At 28.0% G+C, this 13827-nt stretch overlaps 1 protein-coding gene across 1 annotated transcript; it reads right to left on the reverse strand.

Annotated features, from left to right (window-relative positions):
- Positions 1-11764: 11764 nt before the first annotated feature.
- Positions 11765-13571, reverse strand: LOC123291682 (insulin-like growth factor-binding protein complex acid labile subunit; the record flags this gene model as incomplete). The annotated part of the gene is made up of 1 exon (XM_044872055.1): positions 11765-13571. A coding segment is annotated over one exon (1791 nt), but the record flags the coding sequence as incomplete, so codon positions are not given.
- Positions 13572-13827: the final 256 nt, after the last annotated feature.

Below are 13827 nucleotides of genomic sequence, written 5' to 3' on the forward strand. Positions count from 1 at the left end.
AGAAGTTTATATTACCTTGCAAAAATTTGAACTTTCACATTAAATTTTTAATTAAATGAACGAAAAAACGGTTTATTAATTTTACTAAAGCTATCATGTCGGGCAACGAGCAACAAAGTGTCATGAATTAGGTACGCTGCACAGAGGTTGTGTGACGGTATCATTTGTACCAGATTGTGTATTTATTAATGAAATTGGTTTGTATTTACAATTTATGAAATAACATCCAACAAACACACATATTATCCATCCATCGATTCAACATAAAAGTTTCCAGGGGCACGCACTGGAAAAAAAGTAATTAAAAAAAAAAAGAAATTTATACAGAAACAACAGGAAAATGATTCTATTCTATATTCTCTTTTCTGTTTGAAATTTTAAACCAACAAAAATATATTTATTTGATACAGAATAAATTTTTTAGCACTTGTAGTTTAACAAGCAACGAATGTAAAAAAGTCGGTTTAAATACTAGTGCGTAAATTATCACTCAGTTTTAAGACTAAATTATTCAATCCTAACAATTATAATTTTGAATGTAACTTTGATTATTTGTTATTTGCGTTTTCACGAAAAAACTGCGAGATGGATTTTGATGAAACTTGACAATATTATATAGTTTACATAGAGTAGCACATGACACGCTGCTGAACAAAATATGTTGAAACTGAAACTTGATAATATAAAAGCTTTATAGTTTAATATATGTATACCTACTCTAAGAAAGACGGGCTTTTTTCACATTTGACGCGTTATTAAGTGAAATTGACAGAATACTTCGAATAATTTATTATAATAAGCAATGAAAGACTTGTATTTTGAAATTTCTGGTTTAATGTGCTAACTCAAGAAAATGTTTAACCAAACGAGTGAAAACAAACAATTGAATGAGTGAATTGTTGAAATACCATGTGCTCTCATGTATGGACAGTGTTTATTAATGTAAATAAAGAAAGACAGTCACTTTTAGATAGCCACACATACATACATATCATAGTATATAACTGATATTCTCATATAATACATACCATATAATTTGCGCCTAATTTGTGCTCTCACGGGTAGACAGTGATGTTTACGAAAAAATGTTTCAAACAAAAGTTGTTTAATGTTTTTATAAGGTAAATTTTCTACATTTAAACTTTTGTTCTATCTCTAACGGCTAACAAGATGCGTCCTACGGACCCAAGAAACAATTAATCCATGTTGCTCATTTACGAGCTCGGCCTCACTTTTTATGTCCTGAGCACGCTATTAAAAATTTCATCTTTGTTTGTTTTTGAGTTATCGTGTCGACAGACAGACGTCCGAACAGGAAAAAGGACAACCGGAAATGGATTTTATGAACACCTATATCAAAATTTTGTTCGTAGCATCAATATTTTAAATCGTTACAAACTTGGGACTAAACTTAGTATACCTTAATATATTTCATATATACATGGTATAAAAATTGACGCTTGCATAATTTTCTATATTATAATAAAATAATATAAAAGAAATAAGTTTTCTCTGATTTTGAGAGCAAAAAAATTAATATCATTAAATGACATTCTTCAGTTGTAAAACAGTTTTTTCTTCTTTTTTTTTTCTTTTTTAGATAAAAAAAAGTCATCATTACGATTGCGTTACATAATGTGCAATAGAATCTATATCTCGTTTCTCGTTGTAGTCAACATCTGTGTGTATGTGTTTAATTTCAATTAATTTAAAATGAATGGTTCACTGAAGTGGTTTTGAGTGGTTTTTTTTTGAACATCAGAGAAGGGTATTTAAATTTTTAATATGTTTGTAACTAAGTCAATATATGACACATAATAGAAGAGTGGAAAATGAAATAAGATAATCATTTTAATGAAATATATATATATATATATATACGTTTTTTTATATTTATGTTTTTATGCAAGAAGTGCGGGAATCAGATTAAATAAATAACACCATCAATACTTCGCTAAACGTATGTACCTTCATGAAACAGTGCAAAATTTACCAAGATTTCACTAAAGCCCAACTGATTATTTTTGGAAGGGCGGGGAGATTTTTTAACCTTGGGAAACATTGAGATTATCAGTTAATAGTCCAGGTTGAATTAATTAACTTCTTACGGCTTATCACGGTTATCGTAATAAAATTATTATAAAATTTTCAATTTTGAAAATATCAAAATCAATTTTTTTTTGTATTACACATATGTATTTCGAATACTATGTAATCATCATCAGTGTGGATTACACTATTAACGATGTTCCAGCATGGTATTTGCAGTTTCTATGTTAAAGCAATGGTACAATTTTTTTTTCGACAGAATTTAACGAAAAATTAAATTTAAGAATTTAATAATGCTTACTATTAATTCCCAAAGTTTCAGAAATTTTGACCGTTTAAAATGGGAAATAATTATGCCAACGTCCCAATTTCGATCAATTTACGTCAAAATTAATATCTCGAAAGTGAAAATTAATTTCTAAATTTTTTTTTTAGAATTGTATTGTATAAACATTTTTTTCTACTTTTTCTTCAATATATAATAATATCATAAAAAATAGTTGGAGAGACCGGACATTTTACATGCTTTAAATGGGACATGAACCTCAAAATCGCGAACTTTGTCTTTAAATATCTCGCGATCTAAACGGTCAAAAATTATGAAATTTTAGGAATTCATAAATAAAGCTATTATAAACCCGAGAAAAAAAATTCGGCCAAATCTGTCGAAAAGTGATTTCATGCTGGTACTACCTTAAAAAAAATTGATCCTGACATTGAAATGAATTTGAAACTGTATTCAAATATTGCAAACGGGTAAAGTTCTCATTGATTGTCTGTGATCTCTGTTAATTTTCACAGCTTTTTTAACCTCGAATTATCAAATCGGTGTAAGGTTGGTCACACTGTTGATAAAGTGGTTGGCCATACCGTAAGAGATGTGTAGACGAACACATTTTGGTGGGAATTATTATTAGTTATGATGAGTGAATAAATGCATAACATAGTAGAAAACCTGTGTGTGATTATTAAATAAAATCCTATCATTCAACAAACTATAACAATCGGGTCGAATAAAGTACCAATATACCAACTGCTTGGTAGGTAGTAGGTACTTACCGAACACTCCGGATAAAGCCACTTTCTATTGCTTTTAGTGAAAGGTTAACGAAGTTGATCTTTATATTTGGATTAAGCAATAGCATTGCTCACACATTATGTTCATCAGAATCCAATGCTAATTTTAAGATGTGTTTGACTTTTTAGCTTATTTTTCTAGAAGCCGTGGGTAGAGACTGGTGCGACTGTTGGGGTCCATATAAATAACTTCCCAGCATAATAAACAGTAATAAAAAAATAATAATAACACGACCGACTCGAAAGGACTCGACCGAATGTTATGAAATACTTTTTTGATCATACTGCCGTTTGGAATATAGTGGCATAAGTTTTCGAAGCGAATTACATAAATGTCGTACAGAAATAAATCCGGTAACTTCGGCGCAGGGGTGAGACACTAAACGGTGTGACACTCAATTTTCACCTGTACCCACTTGTGCCGAGAAAAACTTACTTTTACATATAGGAGCATCTTTTTCTTCATGATTTTCATCTATTGGCTACTGGTTATCGAATGATAGTCAGAGAATGAACAAATTTATCAATTTTTGCCATCAACATCAAATCAACATTTTGAAGTACTTTTTCAAAAATAGTGGAATACCCACCCTATTGATTTCATACACCCAATCTAATTTAATTTGTTTTTTAAGATAATAATTTTATCTATTTTATTTGTAAACATGTAAATTAGTGTCACAAACATAAACATTGACATAAATTTTTAAATGGGTTAAATGTGTGCGTGATGTAGCTTATGTGTAAATTGGATGATGTTGAACATTTGTTACATTATAAACGCCTTTATATTGACAAATTCATTTTAATATAATGATATAAATACTTCCAATACTTGTGCACATATTCATATTGTTAATGTGATAAGGGTGTCATACATGTTATATACAATACTACACACTGTGTAGTGAACTGTTTAATATAATTATCATTTCATATATGTATATTCAAACTGGTAAAAAATTTTAGTATTTTTATTACACAATAGATTTGGGACTTCATATAAAGGAGATTTGAACGTTTACGTTGTATGAATTCATACATTTGCAAAATCAGTGGATGTAATTTATAAGGTGTATAATCATATGAAACTATGAGCCTTGACTGAGTTTTAACAAATAGTCAATGAAATAACGGAAAATCAACTTTGAAGATTCTGATCGGACATCATATTTGTTCGGTCAATTTAAACATGAGAAGGTACAAAAATTCACAACCGGCTGAAATTTGGTAAGATTGATCAAAACACCATCATCAATGAAATCTAAAAAGTCCTCATCGATCCGAGATGTGGGAAAAAAATAACGCGGGGTCAAAGGTCACAAAAACGGTCTTTTCACAACTTTCAGCAAAAGAGTAAGTTTTATCATAAAATCAGATAATTAAGTATAAAAAATGTCTGAATACTTTTTTCCTAAGAGTCATCGTTTCTGAGAAATAACGATTCAAAAAGCTGGAAGAGTTGTAATCGTCATATGATTTTTTGGATGGACATATAATTCTATGGCTGACATTGAAAATTTTATAATAATGGGAATCAGCATATAAAAAATATTATTTATACACTTTCGTATCTTATTTTCACAATTTCTAATGCAACTAGTTTAATTAATTGCTATATTTCAATAATTTTATTATACCATTTACATGTAAAGATAATTGAAAATTAGTCATAACAGCCACCTTCTTGCCAAAATTATCCTCTCCAAGTTACACTTACCGATAAAAAATATTTTACTTGTATTACAGCATCAGTGATGTACGTGGCTTGGCGTACTTAAACATATTATGACAATTGCAACTAGTACAAGTTTTTGAATTGTTATATCTCAGAAGCGGTCACTCTTAGGAAAAAAATGTATTGAGACATTTATCTGATCTCCAATTTTTGTCTTAGATAATTTTATGATAAAACTTACAGTTTTGTTGAAAATCACGAACTACCCATTTTGTGACCTTTGACCCCGCTTTAATTTTTTTTCCACATGATGGTGTTTTAAACAATCTTAATTTCAGCCGGGTTCGAATTTTTGTAACTTTTCTTTTTTTTAAATTTGTTATCGTTAGTTTTATGAAGAAAAAGTATTTTGTTCGAATAAAACTATATGGTTCAAATTATTTTAGTATCTTTTATTGTCGCCATTCATTAGGTATTCTAGTGTCACACAGAAAGAAAGTAGAGATCCACTATCCGAGCATCCTCTATCGGACTCTATCGGTCGGAATTTTCTATATTTCGGATCGAATTTCTCGAAAAAGAGTTCGAAAACCAAGAAAATTTTGTTTTTCGATTTCCGTATCTAGTTTTTTTTAACGAAAGTCCATAACAACACAATTTGTAATAAATGTTGTAAGAAATCATGTGAAATAACCATTATACTTGTCTTTTATTACTCCTTCAATAGCCAGGTCAAAGAAGAATAGAATTTTCACTTCATAAGAGCAAATATTCAAAAAATAATTTGGGCTCAATTTCTTTTGTAAAAGTGCTTTTTCACAGTAAAAATTGATAAATATCTAAATATTAGAGGGGGGGGGGGAATGTAAATCATATTGATGCTACCTTATACAGCTTAAGTTGTTGTCTAACTCTCAATAACAGGTTTTTTACCCTCATACTAAACAAGCAATCAGATAAATATCATTTATCGAATAAGTTCGAATAATTAGAAGACAATATTCTGTATACATATATGTGTATAGATTTAAACAGATTCTTTCTACACATATAATATCAAAATCGAAAAAAATTACACGCCTGTTCGAAATGTATTACAAGTAAGTGAATAAATAACATAGGTTAAGCAAATATTCACAAAAAGTAGGGTGTTTAAATAAATTTACCATATACTCCCAGAAAATGTGTTTACTTTTTTATACCGAAAGATTTGACAGAATCGAAGGGGGTCTACTTTCAAAACAAAAAAGATATTTTTCCGAAAATTTAATGTTTTTATTTTAAAAGTCAAATACCTGTTTTATTATTTCAAGAATTTAATTTTTCTGATTTAGTCGACAACATGATATGTGCGTACCTACATTTGATTTGATCAGGATATTTATAATGACATAGGTAACATAAAATTTCCTTGTACTTACTTTAAATTATCTCTATTATCTTTAACTTCTGATAGCTCACTTCCACTGATAACTGACTGGTAACTTACTTCCAAGTTTTTTTAAAAGAAAAGACATAAAATTTTAATAAAAATACAAATTGACGCATTATCAAAATATTTTGCATATCTCAAAATGGTAGATTTTTGGGGTCGTTTTAAAGGTAAAATAGTTTAAATATCTTTTTAGCTTTATTTTCATAAATATTTTGTAATAGGAGATCGAAGTACTCAAAATCCTTAAGTAACATGCTTAAGACACTCGACAAAATTTTCTTGAAACAGAAACATTTCCCCTTAAGCATTTAGAATAATTATAGTCTGTTTTATAATTTATAAAAAATAATTTCACTCTCAACATTTTGGAAATTCTTTTTATGTCATATAACAGTGAAAATATGTATTATCTATCATTTAATATATCGTTTTGTTCCTTTTTATAAAAATGTAGGATTTTATTTTTAAATTTTCATTTCAATACATATGATTGATTGACACTTACGTAAATGTGCTTACTTTACAAAAAAAACGCCATAAATTCTCCACGATTTGTGTATTGTTCAATTTAGAAAATTGCTTTTAACAAAATATATGCATACGTCAATTACGAAAATAATTCGATTTTCTGTTATATTTATACTTTAGTTTTGTTTTGAATAAATATAAATATATATGTAATATATTCGAAATTTATTTATTATTTAATATATTTACGCCCTCGATTTAACATATACAAGATTTATGAAACTAGATCAAGAATTATTCGTCCAAAGCAAATTTAAATTATAAGTAATATACAATTGAAAGTGCAATTTGCAACGATCTGGGGATTAAGCTTTCCATTACTCTTATTCAGGATACTCCAGCTCCAAGCTCGAACAATCAGTAACCTTTACACTGTAAAAACAATTAGAAATTTTACTAATTATTGGCAAAAAAGTGTAACAATATTAAAAAACAAGTCTGCCAATTTAAAAATACAATTTATTTTAAGTAATTTTAAATTAAGTTGTTGCGAGAGTCGGTAAGTCTTTGTAACCGAGAAGTACTTAGTATTGGTTATTGCAATTTCTCCGTTCGTCTAAGCGATATTTTCAGAAGTGAAGGAATCAGAAGACATCATTGATAAATGCTTGGGAGTATAGAAAATGTTAGAAGAACCAATTACTTGTATTAGGTGTATAAGCACGACAGTGGCAATTTTGTACATACACTGATACAGTCAATCTAGACGAAAAAAAGGCCGGACCTGGAAAAAATTTCAATGGTGAATCTGAGGCTATAGATCGTTATTGGGCATGCAAATAATTTTAAACAAAATTAAGATAATTTTTCGTTCCGCTGTTTTTGAGAAAATCCAAAAAAATTTTGGAATGCGTTATTCTCGGAATCTATTGGTTTAAGGGAAAAATTTTTCAAATAGAGGACATTGTCAGTTATATTTTATGTCATTGGAGCAATGTCATACGAGTTAAATTACAAAAAGTAGGTGGCGCTAAAGTATCAAAAAAGGCTTTTCCACGATTTTCATTAAGAAAAAATGATTTTTTTGTAAAAGTGTAAATGAGAAAGTTGTTTGACTCAAAATTAGCTTCAACTTTTATTTAAACAATGAAAAACCTCAGATCCACCATTGAAATTTTTTCCAGTCAAAATGGATTGACTGTATTACACATAATATACATTTTATATAGAGAACACTGAAAAAAAAAATTCTCAAGAAGTAAATAATTTTGAAGTAACTAATCGAATCAAATTTTTTCTTGTAATCAATTGCGTTTTGAAGACAACGACAATCAATCAATTTCAAAACTTAATGGTTCACTCTTCTGAGGAATTATTGGTAGGATTTTTACTTTAAAATAAATATTTAATATTTTTTTTACTGTCGGTTCTATTTCGTACCACCTTGTTACTCAAATTAGAAACATCTCAAAATAATTTTATCAGTTATTTTTGTGTAGTCCCATTCCTTACATTTGCTTCAAATATCATAAAACGTTGACGTCAACCAACAATTTTTCTTTTCCATAATTTAAATTCTTATTTTTTTTACCAAAGAGGAAAAAATTGCTTTTAAATTTCAAAAAAAATTTAAATAATAAATTAAGCCATCTAAAATAAAAATTAAATTTCTTAATCAGTATTGTATTTATCAAAAACGGCATTGTATAATACCGATATTCTGTTATAGCACTATTTTGTACACATATAAACTGGTAAAATACAAATGAATGAAAATGAATATATAACAAACATAACGACTAGGGTTAAAATATCCTGAGGCCCCCAACAGTGACACGTCATTAGGGCACGCGGTGATATTATGATTGGAGTCCTTCATTTATAAAATATACTTACCCAACAAAGGCCTCTTTCACAGAATACTATACATATACACATTCGTTTTATATGTTTAGTATTTTACAGGGATATAAAATATAAAACAGGAATACAGGAATACATGTTACTATGTTATGTTTTTAGGGATAATGTTATACATATTATTTTTAACTTTTTATTATAACTTTTAGTAAAATGATATAAAAATAAATATTTTTATTTTATACATAATCCTTGATAATGTTCTAACAAATTTTGATGTTTTAAATCGGATTTTCAAATTTAAATATTTTATTTTTATATTTTTATTTTAATTTAATAAAATTTGCGACAATAACAGTTCATGTGAAAATTCTTAAATCCTAAAAATAGCTTCCATTAGTAGAACAAAATTAAAACAATTACTTGGAAATCCGAAAGATAACATCATTATGGGAATATATTGGATGTCAAAATTGTTCGAAGAAATATGAAGGCCAAAGTAGAAGACAAATTATCACAAGATTCAAAGGACATATGGGCCATTTAAAATATGGAAGAATTGAAAAATCATGTGTGTTATGACTTACATTGAAAATTTAATATTTTTGTCTAACAAATTTAAATAAATAATTATGATAATTTATATTTGAAAAATAATATTTGTGCAATTTGATTTCTTATTTTCACAATTTTTAATGCATTAAGTTTAATTAATTAGTATTTTTCAATAATTTTAATTTGACATTTCTATAACATTAACATGTAAAGAACTGCAAATTAAGCATAACAGTGTCCTTAATCATCAAAATTTTTCACTGGAAGCGCTGGCATCGATTTTATTGTCCCTACCATGACTACGCACACAACGAATATCTATTCAGTGTTCGTTAAAAAAAAAAGAAATTAGTAATTTATAATTATGATCAATTGGTATACACTTTTGATATTTATCTATTCGAGTATTTTTCTATAACGTGGAAATTATAAAAAATAAAAATAACCGTATGCCCTGTTACATAATATATGTAGACTGAGTTAGTAGTTTCATCCTTTTGTAGGCCTCTTAAAAATATACCACTGTTTACAATTGTAGTATAAGAGCCAGCACCTTTCTTTTTGCTTGACTATCAAACAGATTAACAGAATGTCTCGTGCCTCGTTGGACATAGCTTATGAGCGTATTATTTCTCTTGTTATGGAATGCATTCTATAAGTCTTGTTAAGGAGTTTTGTGTACTATTAAATTTAACAGTCCTCCCGCTGCCCACAAACTCTCTGAAGAGTTTGTGGGTCGTATGATGCAGCTGAGGTGCATATAACCACTGCTGAGGTGCATGGAACCCTTAACCTCTCTTTGAATACAAAAAATCTGGTGTAAGACTGTTAGTCGAGACATATCGTTTTACAAGTTATGAGAAACATTTAGGGTAAGTCCGGTCAATATGGGCGAATTTGAATAAAAATTTTTGAAAATTTGTAAATAAAATTCGTCAATAAAAGTTTTATCCTATAAAAAGGTCTGATACTATATTTTTTGGTCTTAATAAGTTTTATTTATCTTGAAAAATGTGTGATTAGCAGCTGAGAAATTTTCCAAAGCTTGATTAACCTTTTTCGGAATATTTAAATCGGAAAATTAAAAAAAATTGACATATTTTTTTCTACCCCTATAGAAAGATCTGATGCTTTGTATTGCTCCCGTATTGCTACGCCCATATGGTTAAAATACTTATTAATATAGTTTATTCTTAGGGTTTAATCGAAATTTGAAATTAAAATCATTGTAATTAGTTAAAAAAAAAGTTTATCTACGAAATATTTCGTCAAGCAAGAAAAGGAGCTGGCTCTTATACTATAAACGACTGCTTTGTGCATTGCATTAGGGTAAAAATGGTGAATCATCGTACATAACCTATTTAATACCTAAACGGAGCCTCACAGTTATTTTTCAATATGTTTATTGCATTCGGGAATGTATGAAGCATTTTATATCTTTCGTTTTCATTTTCACAATACACAAAAATTTTTAAACGTAAAAAAGCAAAGCTTTTGGAAATATCATCGGGTGTCTGCATTGGTAGTAACAAATTTACCTGGTTGGAGGAAAATGACTTTCTGTTAAGTTTGCATTATATAATGTCTAGTGACATTTGAAAATCGCTAGCGGATGCAAACCTACGTCTCAAACGACACCAACATCAAAGTAAGACTAATTAAGCTTACTTACTTGTAAGTTGCTTTTTCTCTTACAAATTAGCTTTGGTCCTTCTATTTCAAACTTGGTGTTATACTTTGATCTTCCTCTTACACATGTGCAAGTCGAAATCAGATTTACAAGTTTAAGCCCTATGAGTAAGACAAAGATTTTCACTTAGATAAACAAAGATGGTCAAATACAGTTATATATTGAGATTCGTAATGGACTTATCCATCAATAATATCTGACTTATTATTTGGATAACATAATAGCCGCCCGATGTTTTTAGAAGTCATCTCTCATAGGCTTATGCAATTAGCACAAATTTGCCCCCCACACTTCAACTTGAAGAACTGAACAGATATAATCAAAACTGAGAGTTGCAAATCTCCTTGGAGACTTTTGTTGTTGTCTAAACCTTCTTCGCTCAAGCTCATCTCTCTGAAGTAGTCGTCTCGACTTAACCAAAATCAATAGAAAAAATCTCAAAGGGGTTGGACTTGAACGTTAAGGAGAGGTTTTTGAGCAATCTTCTATGACTACCAATATTAGCATCTCTAGACTTGGCTTTATTTGTAAAATTCAAATTTAGCAATTTTTGCCGAAGGATAAGTACACGGCGAAGAGGACTTCAACGTTGGAAGTGACTTAAGAACAATGGTTTTGGTAATGTATGTGGAAAGGAGGTTTTGTGGGAAAAGCGATAAGCGTACAAGGTGTTATTTCTTAAAACGAATTAAATCATTTACAGAAAGTAATTGCATGAAACGTAATTGCCGATTGATCAGAATTGATGATTAAGCACCTCAGACCGAGTTAATATTGGAGCAGAACTGGGAAAAGATCATTTCTTGATTGAGTGGCTACATTAATTCTTCTTTTAAGGGATGGACATGTAGGGACATAATATGTACATTTATGGATATATACATATATATTTTTATCGGATCTTACTTTGCATAAAAGACGAGGTTTCAAATAAAAAAATTGTATTTTCAAAAATATTACAAAAAAATTTACTCTTTACAATCTATCCCAAAAACATTTGGTAGTGCTGTAGTATTTTTAATACTTATAAGTTTTATAAGTTTTGCTTTTGCAGCAATCACATCAACTGCCAAATCCCAACATCTTTGTCTATTTTCTCCTAAGCTGATTGTTCGACCACTACAAGTATTTGTGATACATGTAACTTTTGTGATAATACTTTTTTCATATATTTGGTTACCATCAAAAATTAACATATTTAACAAATTTAAATTAGTAAAAATTTCCGATTCCATGGAATTAATAGCATTATACGATACATTTAAAACTTTTAAATTTGTTAATTTCAAAAATTTATTGCTTTGAATTTTGTCTAAGAGATTATACGATAAATCTAAATTTTGTAAATGGTCTAGACCATCAAAACTACCAAAATTAAATGAGTTTAAATTATTATTTGACAATTTTAACGTTACTAAATTGTTTAAGGTATCGAATGTTCCAATTGGTATAAAATGTAAAAAATTATTTGTTAAATCTAATTTGGCCAAATTAAATAAGCCATTAAAACTTCCAGATTCTAATGTGATTAATGAATTATTTGTTAAATCTAATTTGGCCAAATTAAATAAGCCATTAAAACTTCCAGATTCTAATGTGATTAATGAATTATTTGTTAATAATAAATCTATTAAACTGCTCAAACCTTCAAATGATCCATTTGGTATAAAATGTAAAAAATTATTTGATAAATCCAATGTATTCAGATAATTTAAATCATAAAAATTTCTATTTTTTATTTCTTTTAAACTGTTGTTCGATAATGAAAGCGTATTTAATCTATCAAATCCCTTAAATGATCCCAATGGAATATGACTTAAATTTTGGTTTGCTAAATTTAATCTGGTCAATTTATTTAAACCATAAAAACTATTGAGTTCTAATTTTTGTAAACAATTATTAGTTAATAGTAAACTTCTTAATGAATTTAAATCCTTAAATGATTCACATGGTATAAAATTCAAATTATTATTCGATAAATCTAAAGTAGACAATTCTTTTAAAAAACTAAAACTTCCATATTCAAGTAATTTTAAAGGGTTATTTGATAATATTAGGTTTTGTAATCTATCTAATCCTTTAAATGTTCCTATTGGTATTTCAGTTAAATTTTGGTTTGATAAATTTAATTCAAGCAATTCACTTAAACCGTAAAAACTTTTGGGTACTAACTTTTGCAAAGAATTATTAACCAAATTTAAATGTAGTAAACTGTTCAAGCCTGAAAATGATTCACTTGGTATAAAATCTAAATAGTTATTTGACAAGTCTAATAATGAAATATATTTATTTATGCCAATAAAACTGCCTTTTTGAATTAATTCCAAAGAGTTGTGCGATAAATCTAATGTGTTCAAATTATTTAGGCCTATAAAACTTTCTTTTTCAATAGAGTTTATATCATTATTTATTAAATTTAATTTATTTAATCTACTTAAGTAATAAAAACTTCCTGATTCTAACTTTCGTAATGAGTTATTAGCTAAATTTAAATTGTTTAAATCACTCAGGTCCAAAAACGATCCACTTGGTATAAATTCTAAAGAGTTGTTTGATAAATCTAATATGTCCAAATTATTTAGTCCTATAAAACTTCCATTTTCAATTGATTTCAAACCATTATTGGACAATAATAATACACTTAAATTATCTAATCCTTTAAATGCTTTGAAAGGTATAGCTTTTAAATTTTGATTTGTTAAATCTAAACTTCTCAAAAATCTTAAACCATTAAAACTTTCATAGACGATTGACCCAAGTTGGTTATTTTTAATTAATAATTTTTCTAAATTTGTTAATTGTTGAAAAGTATTATTTGGAATAATTTTTAGATGGTTATCAGATAAATCTAATAATTTTAAATTTGTAAGACCAATAAAACTTTCATGATTAATCATCTTTATTTTATTATTCTTTAATAATAAACTGTTTAAATTTTTTAATTTATTAAAAATTCCACCAGGTATGATTTCAAAATTATTATTTGATAAATTTAAATATTTTAATTGGGAAGAG

The sequence above is a fragment of the Chrysoperla carnea genome, chromosome 1 (genome assembly GCF_905475395.1).
Source record: "Chrysoperla carnea chromosome 1, inChrCarn1.1, whole genome shotgun sequence".
Taxonomy (NCBI): Eukaryota; Metazoa; Arthropoda; class Insecta; order Neuroptera; family Chrysopidae; genus Chrysoperla; species Chrysoperla carnea.